The 17,953-nt window shown below is 38.1% G+C and overlaps 3 protein-coding genes across 6 annotated transcripts; 1 reads left to right on the top strand and 2 right to left on the bottom strand.

Annotated features, from left to right (window-relative positions):
• Positions 1-10,992: 10,992 nt before the first annotated feature.
• Positions 10,993-12,117, bottom strand: LOC123475499 (aquaporin-like). The gene is made up of 4 exons (XM_045178223.1): positions 11,944-12,117; positions 11,805-11,871; positions 11,506-11,586; positions 10,993-11,166 (listed from the first exon to the last, which is right to left on the bottom strand). Exons 2-4 carry the CDS (start codon positions 11,835-11,837, stop codon positions 10,999-11,001), a joined length of 282 nt encoding a protein of 93 aa, XP_045034158.1. The 5' UTR covers positions 11,838-11,871; positions 11,944-12,117; the 3' UTR covers positions 10,993-10,998.
• Positions 12,118-12,477: 360 nt separating this feature from the next.
• On the top strand, positions 12,478-17,875 carry LOC123475498. 4 transcript variants are annotated; one of them, XR_006650621.1, is made up of 5 exons: positions 12,478-12,640; positions 16,017-16,691; positions 16,764-16,992; positions 17,424-17,575; positions 17,640-17,868. XR_006650621.1 is itself a non-coding variant. In XM_045178222.1 (5 exons), exons 2-4 carry the CDS (start codon positions 16,276-16,278, stop codon positions 17,101-17,103), a joined length of 684 nt encoding a protein of 227 aa, XP_045034157.1. In that variant the 5' UTR covers positions 12,478-12,640; positions 16,017-16,275; the 3' UTR covers positions 17,104-17,150; positions 17,424-17,872. The 4 variants fall into 4 exon arrangements, 3 of the variants coding, with proteins under 3 accessions (XP_045034157.1, XP_045034156.1, XP_045034155.1); XM_045178222.1 differs by adding an exon at positions 17,065-17,150 and having other exon boundaries at positions 17,424-17,872; XM_045178221.1 differs by having other exon boundaries at positions 17,065-17,875.
• On the bottom strand, positions 12,873-15,879 carry LOC123475497. Its single transcript, XM_045178219.1, is given in 5 exon segments — positions 12,873-13,895; positions 13,986-14,096; positions 14,167-14,501; positions 14,619-15,474; positions 15,477-15,879. Coding segments are annotated over 5 exon segments (1,707 nt in total). The 5' UTR covers positions 15,673-15,879; the 3' UTR covers positions 12,873-13,686.
• Positions 17,876-17,953: the final 78 nt, after the last annotated feature.

The raw sequence follows: 17,953 nt of genomic DNA, 5'->3' as shown, positions 1-17,953 counted from the left end.
CGGAAGAAGGCGACTGAGGCGACTAAGGCGACTAAGGCGACTAAGGCGACTAAGGCGACTAACTATGAGAGGAAAAGTCACGGCCTTTTATATGGAAAAGATGCGGCCGTGACCCGAATAAAGAAAACCATAGGGAAAGAAGGCTCCGTGCAAAAGCCACCCCCGACTGGAGTTGACAGTTCTGTCAACTCACTTAAGTCGAATTTTAGGGAGGTTAAGGGGTACCCATCCGCTCGGATGAGTCATGGAGGGGTGAGAAGAATTATAGTTTAAAGTTGTAAGATTTACGGGAGAAAGCGTGAATTTGGAGTATAAATTAGTATTAAATAGTCCTGTGTTAAAGCCACCCCCGAACTGTGGTGACAGTTTGGACAGGTCACTTAACTAGGATTTAAGTGAATAATTAGTAAAAATATTTCTAAACCTACGGTTATTTATGCATTGGGATCTTAATCTAAAAAGGGTGGAATGTCTTGGCGCGTGCGGTGCAGGTGTATGAATATTCTAGACGTGGGAACAGGTAGGAAGATGTTTCGGAAGTTTTGTGGCTAGACGAGGGTGCTTCCGTGTTAGTCAGCTGATGTAAGAGCTTCGGGCGATGCAGGTGTCTTTTGGGGAGTCGATGGGAAAAAAGGTCTATTCTGTTGCTGCTTGCAGTCTTATGGTAGGTTCAAGTGGAGGCTGTGTGACGAGGGATCGGGGGAAGATAAAGTGAAGAAGCCATGCCTGCAGAATGGGAATTCTGTTTCATTTTCGTGCGATGAATTCTTTAGACATTTGTCTGTTCCTTTCCTAGCTTCGATAAATCTATAACGGTCGATTAGGTCAATATGCCTACGTATTCTGATGGTAATGCATTCTTAAGTAAAATTTTTCGTCTAAAACAAAATAAATGTGCACCCGTTGATTGAAATGAGCAAGACTTTCAGTTTCAGCCATCTTTCTTTCTTGGCCTGCGGGGGTAATCTGCGACCACTGCCAATGCATGCGTACCAAGCAGAACCATTAGAAATAACAGTGAAGCAATTTGATGGCAATAGAAAAAAGGGAAGGGAAAAAAAACTCGCTTAGAAGCCGTTTCATTTCTTAAGAAATCCATTCCATATGTACGACAAGTACACCCACCCGGTGAATACACTTCCAAAACTGTTATTCTGAGTTTTGGCAACTCGATCACCTAGGTCACATCCGAGGGGTCGCTGACTCTTTTTCCCGAGGTTCACCCCTTGAGAAAAAGCGGAAAAAGGGGTAGAAATCACGGAAATTTAGGGAAATCACGGAAATTTAGGGAAATTGCGGAAATTTAGGGAAATCACGTAAATAAAAATAATTATCATTAAAACGTCCGATTAACTGCTTTAGATGATTCTTTAGTTAGTTTTAACTAATTCAGGTGTATTACTAGTGAATTACTCGTGAAGTATTCTTATATTTTGTAACAAAATGCCATAATTTTGATTTTTGAAGCATTCTTTTTTATGTATCACGGCAACTCTGTAGTCGCTGAACAAGAGAAATGCAGCAGATGACGCATTCACGCGAAAAAGTTGCACCAGAAATGGAAGATCTTGAAATAGACGTTTTCTATCTTTTGAGGAAAAATGGACTCAATCTGGCGTCTCATATGATTAATATTCTTAAAAAACTAGGATACAACGACCTTAGGACTCTTGCTCAAGTTGAAGACGCAGAATTTCTTCAAGCCGCTGTCAAGCAAAAAAAATCGAAGACTATTTCTGAATCTGGATCCAAACTTGCCGTTTTTTCTCATGGGTTCCACCCATGTGATACATATATTTGCAGCTTACCTCCTTCTGACATCCCCTCTGGTGAAAAGGAGCTCTTTTCTCAACAAATTGTCGAAGATGTAAGCCGTTTTTGTCGAAAATTTAAAATAAAAGCCCAGTTCAGTCATTGACGTATGCCCAACAAAATCTCGAAGGCGGACACCCAGTGGCCTTAATTCCATTTTCTCGTGATTAATCCGGTGGGTAAAGGTAGGAAAAGCTTAAAAATACCGCGGAAAAATTGAGAAATCGTAGAAAAATAGGGATATCACGGAAAAATAGGGAAATTGCGGAAAAATAGGGAAATTTAGGGAAATTACGGAAATTTAGGGAAATTGCGGAAATTGAGGGAAATTACGGAACGGAAAATACGGAAAAATTTCCCGAGGTTCACCCTGAAAAAGAGTCGGCGACCACTCGGTCACATCCGCTAACTTAAACATCACTTTCGTTCAAACTTAAAATAAGGTTGTTTTTACCAGATAGTCTAATTACCAGATTCAAAAGGCTGGTTCTCAAGTTTTTTGGCCATCATGTGTGTATTTATACAAAATATGATGATGGCTAACAGTTGCGTGACTCATAGATTCATAGGCTGCAGCCACAGGCTCACTGTTAAAAAAGTACACCACTATTTCGGGGTTAATTGCTCGAAAAATTCGGCAAACGAGATCTGGAGTTCTCAGCCCCGAAAAATTTGTATCGTATCGCAATACGAAATTTGTGGGGTTATAAACCCTAAATTTGTGGGGTATTATAGGTACAGAAAGAGAAAAAAAAGCCTGCCACGTGACTTGAACACTAGACCTTCCGATTTGCAGTTCAATGCTTTACCCCTGAGCTACATTCAATGGAACAATACTAGCAAACATCTGTTCAAAAATAATTAAAGTCGGTTAGGTGATAGAAAAATTTAGGGGTAAATTTTTTAAGATATGGTAACATTCGATTTTACGTGCTGAAATTCTGTTTTTGAACACCGCCGATTCATAAAATTTGTGAAGTTGATAAATATAACTTAACTTAAATTGATGTAATACAAAAACATTAAATCAGCAATCCAAAACAATAGTATGTGTTTTAACAGTGTAAAAGAAAGCTTGATTTTGGGTCCCATTATTTCACACAGCTAAAGAATTTGGTATGATTTTAAATATTGCTTCTCACTGCGGAAAATTTTCTTTATTTGTAAGATTTATCGAACTGCATTATTCTATAACAAAGTCCAGTCTTTCTTAATTGAAAAAAGACCAGATAATTTTCAAATTGCTCAGAATCTCTTAAAACTGAAGAATTTCATGTCTATCAGTTTCATCCTGCCTCTTTTCGTTCCTGTTTGTATGTAAACTACTTTTATGAATAATATATCTACCTGCGTCGTTTCTTCGAAAATATCTTCTCTTTATAACAAACCCTGAAATTTCTGGGATACAGCCCAAAAATTTCAGGGGTTATTTGTCTAAAATATTTGCATTGAATTTGAAAAAATGCGAATAGTAGTTAACATCCCGAAATTTTCGAAAAAAGTCAAAATTTCATACAACTTCACATTTTTCGGGGTTGACAACCCCAAATAAGTGGTACCCTTTTAACAGTGAGCTGAATAGATTCGTTTTGCGTGTTGCTCGATCCTCACGCACATGCCGGATGTTAATATGAATATCTAATAACGAAACGAGTCTTGCTTTCTTTCCTTATATAGGCTTCTAGGCAAAGAAGGTTTGCTATACAGGTAATGTATAGACATGCGGCACTTACACGCCTTAAGGAGTGAAAATACAACTGGTGAACGTAAGTTTACGTAATAAACGGATGCGTTGAAAGCATCGTCTTTTGAGTGAGTGGGATGTACTAACTTTAATTATTTCCGAAAAGATGTATTAAGTTTTACCATTTGTGAAAGTATCTTGACCAGTGTGTTCTATATTTTCTCTGTATAGAAATAAAGAACGTTTTTTTCGAAAGTCGGTCAACGACCAACTTGAAACGAATGACGGACGCCATAATCAACTTGCCGGAACGTGCCGGAATAGCAAACTCAATATTACGTGTTCCAGTTCTTTAAAAAAATATATTATTATTATTAACTGATGAAAAAATAATTGTTTACAGTCTCAAAGTTCGATGCTGGGGTCGCCCGTTTGGCGTCATTTAAAAACAAAAAAGGACTTTAACCGTTTTGAACTGAGCCGACAACGTGACTCTGCATTATAATCTGCGACCATGTATATCAGACTACATGAGCTTCCAACACTCAGCGAAATCCCTAAAATAATCATAAATTCCAAAATGTCGAAAACTAACCGTAGAAAACAAAAAATAATCCACTACGATCTCAAGTCTTTTCTTATCCTATATACTCGTACCGACTATTGTTCACGCGTCAATAAACATGTTCTCACAATGAAGTTCTATTGGAGGTCAAGAGATGTCACTGAAGTTTGGAGAGTTGCCTACTTGTCGACTTCAAATGTTCGCTCGGGACAAACAAGTATTTTGTTTCGACCATTCTGCCTTTTCATTTTATTTTTTCATCATTTATCTTTGGCTTTAAATCAATCTGACGCTCGTGTTGGTTAAACATCTATTAACCAGCTAGGGTGCGATGATTAATCACGCGGGCACCTTTTTATATTGCCATAAAATCACGTCTCACGGTTGTCGGTGATAATGAGGCACAACCCATATTTTTCGACGACCCAGAACCATTTTGACACCCTTTTTTTGCCTTGCTTTTTGACGCGATCACGATTCTTAGCAACTACCTAATAAGTAATAAAAAAAGGAAAAAAACCAAACAAAAGAGCAACTGCCTTCGCACAAAGCCGGAAAGTGGGAGCCATATTTAAAAGGGAAAAAAGAACCTATATATAGAGCGAAAACGCGAGAACCAGATGTTGGTGGTATACCACCGACATAAGATAAGACCGACCGATAAGATAAGACCCCCGGGGGGTCTTATCTTATCACGCCATTTTTTCTTTTTCCTTATAGTTTTATTTTATTATTTTTGTTTTCTTCTTGGTTTTAGTCGAGATAATAATTAAAAAAAAAGCCATTGAATAAAATGTCATACAAGAATCTTATGGGTGTTGAACCAGAGCGCCTACAATATATTCACCTTCCAAACCGATTTTTGTTGTTGTTGGTTTTCAAATAAAAGGTTAAAATAATTTACAGAAAAAACGGAAAAACAAAACAGGGATAGTTTCAGCTGCATGACGTGGACCTTGCCTTTAACAAATGTTTTCATGTGAGTTGCATCACGGTCTGACGCAAATCCACCTACAAAGAGCGTTGCTAAAGTATTACACAGAAACCGAGGGGAGATACAGGACACACACATCAGAGTGAATCAAACAAAGATAAAAACAAAATGACAGCCAAAAATACATGAAAAACAAAACATTTGTGATTTGCGCAGGTAAAAAAAAAAAAACGAAACAGAAATGAAAAGGCTAAATCGTTTAGGTAGCTGCGTATATAGAATCGTACACGAAAATGACGCGACAAACTATAGAAAAGAAAGGGGGTTTGGTTGTACATCTCGATTTTTGATCGGAAACGAGTTTCTTTCTCTTGTTTTTGTTTTTTTCTAGGACACACACACAAACAAAAAAAAAACAATGAGCTGGATAAATTTTATATGCGATTCTATAAAATGATGGGCTTTTTTGCGGCTCGTGTAAGATTAATCCGAACAGCGAACAAATCATTCAAACGAGAGTGGCAAACTTTGAAAAAAATTAGAAAGCTTAAAATGTCGGCAGAGATAGGAAACAAAAACGATGACACAGAGCGATATAGAAAAATAGGTTTGATATAGCTCAAGCGCAAGACGTAACGGAAGGTGGTATATAATATAGAGATATGCAATGACGCAATATTGCATGTTTGATATCTTATCTATTCCCTGCTTTCGATTTTGTAGTTTTTTTTTTCAATAAAAATTAAAAAAGCCGTTGTCGAAAATCATGTGCGTGATAGAAAAAAAAAACTAACCGTCCAGAAAAAAGAAATCGGCCAACTAAAATCGAAAGAAACACATTTTTGATGTCGTTTGTATACCTAAACAAATACTTTGTGGTTCAATTCAAAGGAATGAAATAAAAAAAATAAAAAAATATGGATGCCGGGTCTTCCGGTATACATAAAATGGACAACCAAAGAGGTGGGGAAATGAATTTCAATGGAAAAAAATCAAATGAAACGACTGTACGACCCTGCTCTGGAGATGATCAAAGTGGTTTAAAAAAACCCCCATTGTTCTAATATAGCAAAAACCCTATCAAATAAGAATTCCCGTTAAAATTTGAATGCGATCACGAAATAAAATTAAAAACGGAGAAAAAAAGGGGGAGGCAAATAGCCGGAATAGCTCCGGAAAAAGAAAAGAACTCGACTAACGATTCATAGCAGCAGGTGTGAAATCCAAATTATATTATTCGTGAAAAAGGAATGTTTGTTTTGTTTTTGCTTCATTTTTCAGCTTTAATTTTAGATTCTTATTCTCTTTAAACAGCAGTGATCTTTTCTCTGCTTTGAGGGTTGCATCTGACAAATCTGCTAACATCAGTCTCCCGTCCAATATTACAATTCAGGGATCAGTCATCTCTGACCCCACAGCCATTTTAAAGAAGTGCGCGGAGCATTTTTTCCCCCTTCCTAGCCCATCCACGTCGGTCCATAAGCAGATGGAAGAGAGGGTGGCTTTCTTTGGTCCGTCATCCTCTCCGATAAGTGATAGCATCTCACACCCGATTTCACAAGATGAACTAGCAAATGCAATGTCATCCTTAAATCTTAAATCTGCCCCAGGGATTGATGGTATCTCCTCAGCTATTTTAAGTTCAATCTACAATCTAATTTCTCACCAGCTTTTAGTTATCATGAACGCTTGTTTCTTTCTCTCTTATTTTCCGAGTTGCTGGAAAATTGCTATGGTCACTATCATAGGTAAACCTAACAAACCCTCGTACGACACATTGAGCAGTTTTCGCCCAATCAGTCTTGTCAACACTTTGGCTAAGATTCTCGAGAAGCTCGTCTTGAACAGACTTCTTTGGCATTCGTCAACAGCCCAATGGCTAAGCCCAAACCAGCACGGTTTCACCCAGGGTAAATCAACAGAAACGGCCATGCACTCTCTAATTTCCTTTTGTGATGCAGCCAAAGAGGCCAAATGCGTGACAGCCTGCGCCTTTCTCGATATCAAAAGCGCATTTGACACTGCATGGCACCCTGCCATCATCTCTGCTTTTGCTGACCGTAAATGTCCACGTTACCTGATTCAACTCATCTATTGTTTCCTCTCTGATCGCACTGCAATCCTCTCCTTAGATAACACTGTCTCCTCTTTTCATGTTGGCCTTGGTTGCCCTCAAGGTGGAGTGCTCTCTCCATTTCTTTGGTCGGTCCTTGTTGACGATGCCCTGCGCCTCCAGTTTCCCTTTCCTTCACTGATAGTTGGCTACGCTGACGACCTAACTGTGGCGACGTATCACAAAGATCCACTAATAGCCACCCGTAATTTGCAGTCCATGTGCGATGGGGTAAACAACTGGTGCCTGGGCAACAAACTTGCATTAAACGCCAGCAAATCGATCTTTATGATCATATGCAAAAAACTCTTCAATTGGTCCCACATCAGCATCTCAATCAATGACCTGAGAATTTTTCCTTCTGCAGAGACCCTCTTTCTTGGCCTTACGATTGACTGTCGCCTAAAATGGCACTCCCACATCTCCAACATGATCGCTGCAGCCCAAAGGGCGTTTTTTGCACTTCAGTCTAGTTTAAAGTCTACGTGGGGCTATGATAGGAAGCGTCTGAAATATATCTACCTCTCTGCGGTTGAACCCATCTTGCTTTACGGTTGTTCCGTCTGGGCCCCTTTTCTATCCACAAAAAAAGGAATCAAGCAACTTCGTGCATTTCAGCGCTCCATTGCTCTCTCTCTAACCTGTGCCTTCAAAACTGTCTCTGCTGAAGGATCCTTCGTCCTTGCAAATATCCTCCCTATAGATTTTCGGGTAATGGAGATAACCCATCTCCGTGTTTCCACCGACACAACAGGACGGTTCTCTGCAGCCTCACTGAAATGGCTTGCTGGCACTCTACCATCTTCCTCCCCTCCTCTCAAAAGTGACTCAACCCAGCGCCATTTTAACCACTGTTGGCCACCTTGGATCCCCTCGTTTCATCCAGTATGGTTACGTGAGGAGTGCAGTTTACACTCACCTGAAGTCTCTCTACTACGAGTTTTTGTTGCTGTTGCCTTCTCTGGCAACTCATTTCACTGCTGTCTTATCACAGCCGGACAGACACAGGTGTTAGACGTCGCAAATGGCCCTTTAGCAACCGCAAAAGACTCACATTGTGCTACGCAACTGTCTATTCTTCATGCACTATCCTTGGCTAGTCACTCGGTGGCAGGTTGAAATTATTGCTCATCATCACTCCGCTTTGGGGTTCACTCGCTACGGTGCTATGCTCTCGGAAATAGAAAGGCTCTGTGTAGACATACTGGCCCCTCGCAGAGAAAATATTCGTCTCTTTTTCTGTCATCCTTCTAAAGCTAAGGGTCTTCAGCTAGCCTATGCGGGCTGCTGCATTCCTGGTTCCCATCTTCTACACCTTCCGCATCAACTCTGTCCCCAGGTCACTCAAATCCTCTCAGGTCACTCTCTCTTAAACTAGCATCAGTTTCGTTTTAATTTTTCCGCTTCCCCAAAATGTGAATGTGGACACGCTTCAGAATCTGTCATGCATTTCTTATTCTATTGCCCTCTTTTCTCTAGTCCGCGCTCAATCTTTTCGGCAACCTGTGTCTCTATCGATGGCTTTTGGCCTAGGTCCCTTGAATCAATCCCAACATGTCCCATCATTTGGAAGGCTTTTATCGTCTTTATACGTGCATCCAAGCGACTGCGCTGGGAAAAAAACTAGAGTGGTGTGGCTTTCAGGCTTGTTGTTTTCTTTTCAGCTTATACGATGCCCGGCTCTAGGCCTTTAGAGTTTCTAAGGCCGTCCTAGAGCCAAATGCGCGTCCATTCTCTTTCATGGTACTCAGTCCTCCTCTCTCTTGCTGGTCAAAGGAGCTGGAGGCGATCGTATCCTCTCCATAACACCCGTTCACACCCTAATAAGCCACAGATTTTCCCGCTGCGATTGTAATGCTCGGTGCTCTGTCTCGGTGGAGGCTACGCCAGTGGCCGTTGGCTGGCGGCCTCGAAGGTCCAACCAAACTGGATTGACTCCAGCCCGCAAGTCTACTTGCAGGCAAACCTAGCAGAGATCTCAAGAGCATCACATGACCAGTGTGGCGTAAATAGGCCCAGGTTCCCCTGTGTATATTCCCTAGTGTGCATACTCATGCAGCTTGTCTTGTTTTGTTTGTTTGTATTTTGTTAATATGTACATATAGGGGAGACTGGAGTATGCTGGGACACCGGGTCAAGAGAGACAGTAGAGGGAAAAATAGTAGAGTTTAATAAAATTAAAAATTTTTTTAGTATGTTATTTAGATACATACAATCTACTTTGGCATGAAATTTGGTTGAGTTTTGTCAATAACTGTATCAGTTATTAACAAAACTAAAAAAACGGTTTTTTTTAGTAAATTTTGTCTCCGCCATTTAATGTTTCTAGAAAAAAATAATCGCAAATGGCATGTAAATTTAATATGGAAATGAAGCTTAATCATTTCTTTATTGTTAAAAACAAAAATTATAATTTTCGATCAATTACTGTAGATAATATTAACGTTTTAAAAAAATAGTCTTTTTCGGGAAATCGGGACAGCTGTTTTTGACTAAAATGGGACATTAGTGGGCGGGTTTGGCCTTCAAGCCCATCAATCATCACCGAGCTCATGACGCCATTACTGTTCCTTACAATGATCACAAGCAATCGATTATTCAGCATATTAATCGATTACAATAAGCCCAACCCCCACCTATCTTGTAATAAGGGTTTTTTATCATATAAGAAAAATTTTTTATTAACACAATAATCAAATTGAAAAGTTTATTGACTTGTAGAGTCTATGCAGTAGGACGCTATTTAAATTTTTACAATTTTTTTTAATGAATTTTAAGGTGAAAACGGAGGACGTCCCTCACCACCCACCCTAGTGTCCTCACTTACCCCTCAAAATAGGCTCCTCCCACAAATCTAAGAAAACTTTAAAGGTCTTATATGGGAAAATGGTTTATTATTAAATTATATAAAAAATATGGGGGGTACATTACCGTATGGAATACATAAAAACAAAATAATAAATTAATTTAATGATTAGTTTGGGAGATATAGGGGGAAAACGAAAACCGTCCCGGCTTACTCCAGTCTCCCCTACTCGGTCAATACATTTCGGGCTATACTCCTGCTGGAGATAAGCCCAGCTAAAAAAAAAAAAAAAAAAAAATTCTTATTCTCTTTTTCTTGTAGCTGATTAATAGTGATGTTACGTTATAGGATTTTGACTACGTTTACGTTATCCGTTAAATTAACGTAGCTTTGAAATTTATACGTTAAGCTAATACGTTATTTAACGCGTTGTTTGAAACAACACGTTAACGTACGTTACACGTTATTTTTACGTTACGTTAAAGAAAAAAATAATTGTAAAATAATAAAAGGATCTTGATTATTAAATTTATTGCGTTTTTCTGCACAGGTTAGGTGATGAAATCAAAGGAATAATATTTTATCAATGGTCTTGATTGTGACTAAGCGACTGTTTTGAATACAGTCATGACAAGTTCTTAGTAAATGAATGTGCACTGGGATCTTCAATTGGTTGCCTACAAATTGCGTGGCTTCCTCCAAGTCAGATTCTTCAGATTTCATTTCATATGAATTCGAGTTCCAAAATTAAATCACATGGACAACCTTTTGCATGCTTTTTGAATTTAAATTCATAAATTGTGAATAACTAGCAGACCAAAAGTAAAAGAAAGCAGCGTTTTCAACTTTTCAATAGGCTGGCAGAATGGGTAATCCCCATTGTTTTGGTTGTCAACAGGAATTTAAAAATGGCAACGCTGTTTTTTTCTGCAAATAACGTCAAAATTTAACGCCTGAAAATAATATTACGTTTACGTTTATCCGTTAAGTTAACGGACCCTCAAAATGGTACGTTAACGCATATTTTACGTTATCCGTTAAGTTAAACGTAACATCACTACTGATTAAGGCGTTTTTCAAATGTTTAGATGGTCGTGGTTCGATCAGCAAGAATTTCGCTCTCCTTTGAATTGGCCACATGGTACTGGTAAGATTCCAATTCGATTTCTTCTTCGACCGAACGGGCTTTAAAAACCTTCTGGTAGAGAAGGGCGGCCACCACACCACCGATGATTGGTCCTGCCCAGTAAACCTAACGAGAAAGTATTTGTTTTTTGAAGGATAAGACGTTTCTGTTTTTTTCTAAGGAGAAACAAATCAGTTGCGACAAGTCTAAGCAGAAACTTTACGTCGGTCTATCCGACGTCAATAATTGAGAATGTTTTGAATTTGAAAGATTTTTGTATACAAAAATACTATTTTTTAAATGATTTAAATACAGGTATATAAGACGTGATTATTCGATATAAGTTACGTTGATTTTTTTTTTTCAGATGAAGGACATGGGCGTGACTAAGTATCGATTTACGTGTCAATTTTCTGGAAGCAATGCCTAATCAATTGAGGATAATAGGAAAAATATGAAAATTACCCAGTGATAACTCCACTTGTTGCTGATGACTGCCGGACCGAGGGATCGAGCCGGATTCAAACTACCACCCGTGTAGTTTCCCTAAAGTATCAAAAATATTTAAATTTGCATTCAACATCTTCAGCATTATTTGAGAAACAATTAAAGGCGTAAACAATAGTTTTAAGAAATCATTTAAAAAACAGGATTAGGAAATGCAGAGTCATGTCACACAATATTGAGTCGAAATTTCCAATCTTTTTTAAAAAACTGAATATTAAATCGTCTTGATGGAAACAGAGAAATGCCTGTAAACTCACCAATAACACAGCCGAAAAACTAACGTATTTCATGGTTTGGTTGCGGTTCCGATGGATAAGTCAAACCCTAGTATTTTGTTCAGAAATACTTTTGATTTAAACTGATTCGAATTTAAAAACCTGTGATGTCAATACTCACCGTTCAAACTCTGACCAACGAATGAATAAAATTTTTCAACAACGTCGTTTATGTAGAAGTGAAGTAAATTGTAGAAAAAAAAACGCTGTGATTTGTTGCAAGTGTTTGACAGTTTAAAAACCACAGATTTCCTGGTATTTCTTCTCGCAAATATAACTGGTTTCCGTCACGTCGTATTGCACCACTATCGTTGTTTTTGTAAAGGGATCATGTATTTAACCATTCTTCCCTTTACGGAATAATTAAATTGTTGCAAGTACTACCCTCTATTGTCGCATTTTATAACTATAAATGTTTCCCCTTCTGTATAATTTGTATTACCACCTCTAGATGACTGGTCGATCTGGAGTCGACCGTAAGTCTCTCTGAAACTTAAAGAGGGGAGTCGGGATTTGGCCCGATGTCCGACAGGACGTTAAAGCCTCGCTTACACTAGAGGTTCTTCTTAAGCTTTTAGTTCCTTAATCTTTTAAGTTCTTAAGAAGTTAAGCTAAGTTTTTAATTTTTCAACTTACACTGTCAAGTGACTTTTTTTAAAGAAGGCGGAGTTAGTTTTCATGCAAACGCAAATAAATATAAGCAGACGAAGTGCTATTTTTGTGTTGATGTTGAGCGTCATCAAAATGGATAACTACGATTTTTACGTGTACCAGTGGAAACGAAATGTGTTGTTGGATTCACAGCTCTTTTATTTGCGGTAACTCTACTTAAAAAGAAATATCTTATTCGTAAAAGACATCCGAAATAAAACTACAAATGTAAGAACCTTTGGGGCTGTTCATAAATTACGTAGTAGCTTTTTTACTGTTTTTGGACCCCCCCTCCTTCGTATTGTGGTAAGCTGAGTAGAATCGGAAACCCCCTCTCCCCTAATTACGTAGTAAACGGCAAGACCCCCCCTAAAAACTATACCTTAAAAAGTAGGCAAATAAAGGGTTTAAAAAACTGTATTTTAGCAACCGTTTAACTTTTACATGAAACAACAATTTGCTCACAAATATTGATTGATTCTGGGTGTAACTGCGTTATAAACAATTTAATAGGCAGGATATGACTTATTTTTTAATTCACTCATCGTTCTCCCATGGATTATCAAAATGCTCTTCAAGCGTCACAACTGGGCACGATAAGATCGAGGGCTTTTCGACAAATGGTGGGATTCCAGAATCCTGATACAATGATAGCCATCATTTCTCTCTGTCGCATCGCTGCGATGCGAACAGGTCTAGTTCTTGTGACGATGAACTCTTTCTCAACAACTGCACTTGCGCTTTGAGTCTTCTTTTTGTGTACAATCATGTGACTCTTCAGCATAACTTTCGATGCAAAATAAAGCGAACATTTTTGGCAAATTCGATCCAATAACTGCGACTGAACTGAGGGTGTGTAAAGATCATAAGGGAGCGTAAGGAATTCTTTAGTTGAATTAGGCAATAAGTCGCGTGAAAGATGGAGCGATAAAAATAAAGAAGGAAAGACGTGACTTTCAAAGCCACTTCGATCAGAAGCTTTTAACCCTTTGTCAGTTTGGATCAATGGAATCGGAGGAGGAATAAACCGCGTAGGAACAACGGCCAAGTATGAGCTTCTCGGCTCGTTAATACAACACATTAGATTTTTACACTTAACAATTTGCGTAAAGTACTGGCTCGTGCGAACATGCTCCGAAAACCAATACTGATCTTTCACGTTGAGCCGATCTTGACTGAATTCATAATAATTCGGATCCACATATTCAGCAACTCAAGGATATCCATCAAATACTACTTCACTCCATACCTCTGCCAGAGTAGTCCCAGCTTTTTTAAAGTTCTGTTTTTCAAGGTCCACATCGATGGTCTTACCAGCTGCGTCAAGGTGGTTCCCGTAGTAATTATGAGAAAGAATTAACCCAGATAGTGGGCGACTTAAAGGGGCCATCCTTCGCTCTGCTCGATTATGGGCACTCCTGCCTTTTTATGTGAAAATATAATGAAAAGGCGTTTTATATATGGGTGTGTAAAAAATCTCATCCAATAGGATTGTTATAAAGTTGATATTACCTGGTGCATTGGTAAAGATGAAAATCGCATCAAGATCGTGTGACACAAAGTGATGTATTGCAACTTCAATTACTTTGTTGTAACGAGGATTTTCGTCAGGACCCCCATCAACTAGTAGAAAGAAAATAGTTATACAAAAAGTGTTAGAAATTAAATTTCATTCATCAATTTGATTTTATACCTGAGAACATAACAATCGGCTTCACTCTCTCATCTGAACTTTTTGTTATAGAGTTGAATTCAGGGAGGTTCAATAATCGTTCAAAGTCCATACAATGACTTAAAGCAGTTGAAGAACAATGTTTGCCGAAGCGAATGGCGACATAAGTTGGACCTGAATATCCGACAGCACCGGGCATTCCTAGGCTATTTCTGTCAACAGCTATGCCTGCATTGGATTGGATGAGCTTGTGCCCAGCTGCGACAACCCAATCATGGTCCGGAAGTTTTACCCGATACTGCATGTGCATAAGCATAGGGGCCTGTACATTTGCTGCCGTTATCCCTATAGCAACTCTTTTGAAAATAACCAATAATTCCACGTTAATTTTATAACCGCAGTAAATAAAAAGACAGTGACAATAGAAAAATAGTTCTAATAAAAGGCCAGAAATTATTTGAAATTATAAATACCTTGCTTTGTCGTCTTGAGAGATGTTGCACACTTCTGACGGTCCCAAAAGAGATGCAAGTTCATCCATGGTACGTATAGTTGCTTGACACAGTCTCTGATCTGGATGACTTTTATGAAAGTCGTTCTGAGCCCGAATAAGTCTCACTGGAACCGTGTCAATATGGCGCTTTCCTTGGTGGCTACTACTCCTTTTAGGCTGTAATCCAAGGTACACTGATGATCTTTTCACGTGAAATCCGTCTTTAGTAAGTTGCTCAGTTAAATCATCCAAGGTTAAGATGCTACGATAGATTTCATCTTGTCGCTTTTCATGAGCCGCTGATCCATGCCTAGCGATTCGGACAATTTCAGACAACAACAAAGGCTGTGTTTCTTCGAGGCGAGGCCTACCCGCACTGCCAGAGTCCTTGATCTTCAGTTTTGATTTTAAATTAGGGTCAGCAACAACAGCTGAATTAAGAGCTTCTCGACGATTATCACGGAACTTTTTTTGATTTTGTTGGCGATCTTGTAAATTTTTAAGTTTTTTCTTACATTCATCCAGCTTTCTTTTCTTAGCCTTAAGAATTTCCTGTTCTTCTATAGTTAGCATGTCCATTTTTTGTCGATTATAAAGACCAACCAAATCCCCATTTAATAGATCAATTTCATTTTTAGTTGCTTCTTGGGCAGGCCTTTTCGCAGAACTCGTAATTTTTGAACAAATGTTCTGTTCTGTTTCAGAGTCCGTCAATAAAGGTTCACAAAACTGATCCGAATCAGGTTGAAATTCTAGTTCTTGGGGCCTTTCTATGGTTGTTTTTGTTTTTAAATGAGATATCGATGAGTTGGCGAAAAATTGCATTAATCCACCTTTTTTTTCGCAGCAATACTATTAAGCTTTTTAAAATATTCTTCAGCTTTTGGTTTTATCAGCAACGGTTTATTCTCTGAACTTGATTTTATTGAATCGCATTCTTTGTTAAGTTCTTTTTGGCAAGTTTCTTTTTTCTTGTCTGGATAAGCCTTACAATATGCCTCAAATAATTGTTGGTAAATATTAGGCTGAGACATTGTTGACCAAGGTCGGGGTCAACGACTAACTGAGACGAAACGAAACAACCAGTTTGCCATTCAATGGGGATTTCCCCTTCATGTCTAGGCCTGTCTGGAAGCTCCTCCCCATTTCCCCCAGGCTACTGCAGCAAATTTTACTTTTTTTTTCAAAAAATTTTTTTTCCGCACACTACGTAGTAAAATAGGAAATACCCCCCCTTCCCCCTGAAGCAAACCGTAGTATTTTGTCAGAGCCCCTCCCCCCCTAAAACGTACTACGTAATTTATGAACAGCCCCTTACAAGAATCTATATTGTTTTACATTTCACTTTTTTAATAATACCTGTGTACAATGTTTTTAGTGTCAACCAAAGAGAATCCAGTGAAAAAGAGAAAACCACCTCTCGCAAGAAAACCACTTGGTAACATAAGGAATTATGTGGACATTTCCCTTCTCAAATTACACGTGCTGTTACAAAAGTAAAAGCTAATGCTATTACTAAGACTACAGTTTGCACAACACAAGCACAAGATACTCCTACAGAAGGTCCTGTTACAGTTTATGAAGACATAAATAATGAAGTCATTGAGGTTGCAGCTGTGTGTAATGTCACAGGTAATATGTCAGTTCTAGAGGCTGTCAAGGAAAATGAAAACTCAACATTTTCACCTGATGACATTCGAAATATCAAGCTACCCTCAACAACTTGGAGAATTGGATCCCTAGAAGACGGATTGCTTAATTTCTTTAACATTGAAGAAAAAAAACAAAGTGTTGCCATTCAAAAATTGCTTTCAGTTGATTTCAATAGACGCAGTTACACCAAAACAATCATAAATCGAGAGCTTACAGATATTGAAGAGCACCAACACGAGACCAACACTTTTACATCACTAGCACAAATTGAAGAAGTTTTGTTAAATCTTCACAATGCAAGAATATGTCCTGGCATCGTCCACGATCCTTTAAAATACCCAACTACAGAAAACTTGGTTCGAAATGGTCAGCTGCTGCATGGAATTTGGAGATCGAATAAGTATGTTTTTTCTTGTATGTCACATTTAATCACTAGCATTATATAAACCCATAACTATAATTGTTAATTTAGATGCAGCCTCCTAATTTCTGAATGTGGCAAGATGACGCACTGCAAATTCTGCAAGATGTTGAAGAAAGCTTTACAAATGCAGTTTAACAGACACAAGAAAATTAAACTGCACACCAAAATCAACCACACATTTTTGAGCATGAAACAACTATCCCGAAAAATCGTTGCAAAGGCCAAACGTGAAGCCCAACTTAAGTTTCAATTAAAGAAGAAAAAAGAAGAAAATATGGTAGTTTTAACATACATTTAACAAAACTATTAAATATGTAAGGGCTTAACATAAAATTAACATTAATTGTAGAAACTGAAAGCTGAGCTAAAAGACATGCGCTTGAATTAGCAAAAGTTAAATATGAACAGATAGACATAGACAAATTAAGCGACAAGGTAATATTTTTAATGTTTGTTCCCTTACAATTAATTATGAAATGATATTCGACCTGTGTGACTACTGACTAGTAAAAAGCCCATTTTTGATTGACACCTCTTTATTCCATTGCGCACGTTATTTACATTGTGACTCTTACCTTATTGTCATAAAACTTGAGGTTTACTTATCGATGATGTAACCACATTTTTTGATGACATTTTGGCTGAATCCGATTGATTTGACGATTGTAATATGGCTTTAATGCAGCACCGTTTTTTTTTAATTCGCAGGTCGTCGTTGAGGGTTTGTATACAGCAAGCCGAGGCTGTATATACTGAGGCAAACAACATAAAACCTAAATGATTACTAGCCTACCATTTTACGTAATTTTATGTGCCACTGCTCATTTCCCTATATGAAGATGATAATTTTTTACTGAAAGGTAGTTAATAAGGTGCTTGTATAATTTCATTTAGCCTGAAATTAATCCCGGGTCTCATTAACAGTTACAACAATTAAACGCAGAAAATACAACAAAGCATCGGGCCGTATTTTTACTGTAGTCCCTAATTGTATTTCTCCGTTTAGGTTTTATCAGCTATACATTCAGCCATTGAATTTTGAAACTGAAAGCCGGTCGGAAAAATCCATTGCGAAGGTTGTTTATATTAACTAAGCCTGATGTGTTATCAACGTCATCTTGCGTCAAAACGGGGAAAAAAATAAACAAACGAATACCAAACACTCAATGAATAATAAAATTCAAATACCAGGAAATTAAATATAGCTTATCTTACCGAGAACAGGGATAATTTCTACT

Source organism: Daphnia magna, linkage group LG8, assembly GCF_020631705.1.
Source record: "Daphnia magna isolate NIES linkage group LG8, ASM2063170v1.1, whole genome shotgun sequence".
Classification (NCBI taxonomy): domain Eukaryota; kingdom Metazoa; phylum Arthropoda; class Branchiopoda; order Diplostraca; family Daphniidae; genus Daphnia; species Daphnia magna.
This window is presented reverse-complemented; position numbering and strand designations above follow the sequence as displayed.

Coding starts and splice junctions, on each gene's coding strand:
- LOC123475498 (XM_045178220.1), top strand. CDS start 16,276: ATGTCAGTTCTAGAGGCTGTCAAGGAAAATGAAAACTCAACATTTTCA. Junction 16,692..16,763: donor GGAATTTGGAGATCGAATAA/GTATGTTTTTTC, acceptor TTGTTAATTTAG/ATGCAGCCTCCTAATTTCTG. Junction 16,993..17,423: donor AGAAAAAAGAAGAAAATATG/GTAGTTTTAACA, acceptor TTTAATTCGCAG/GTCGTCGTTGAGGGTTTGTA.
- LOC123475499 (XM_045178223.1), bottom strand. CDS start 11,837: ATGAAATACGTTAGTTTTTCGGCTGTGTTATTG. Junction 11,587..11,804: donor GTTTTTCGGCTGTGTTATTG/GTGAGTTTACAG, acceptor TTGATACTTTAG/GGAAACTACACGGGTGGTAG. Junction 11,167..11,505: donor ACAAGTGGAGTTATCACTGG/GTAATTTTCATA, acceptor CTTTCTCGTTAG/GTTTACTGGGCAGGACCAAT.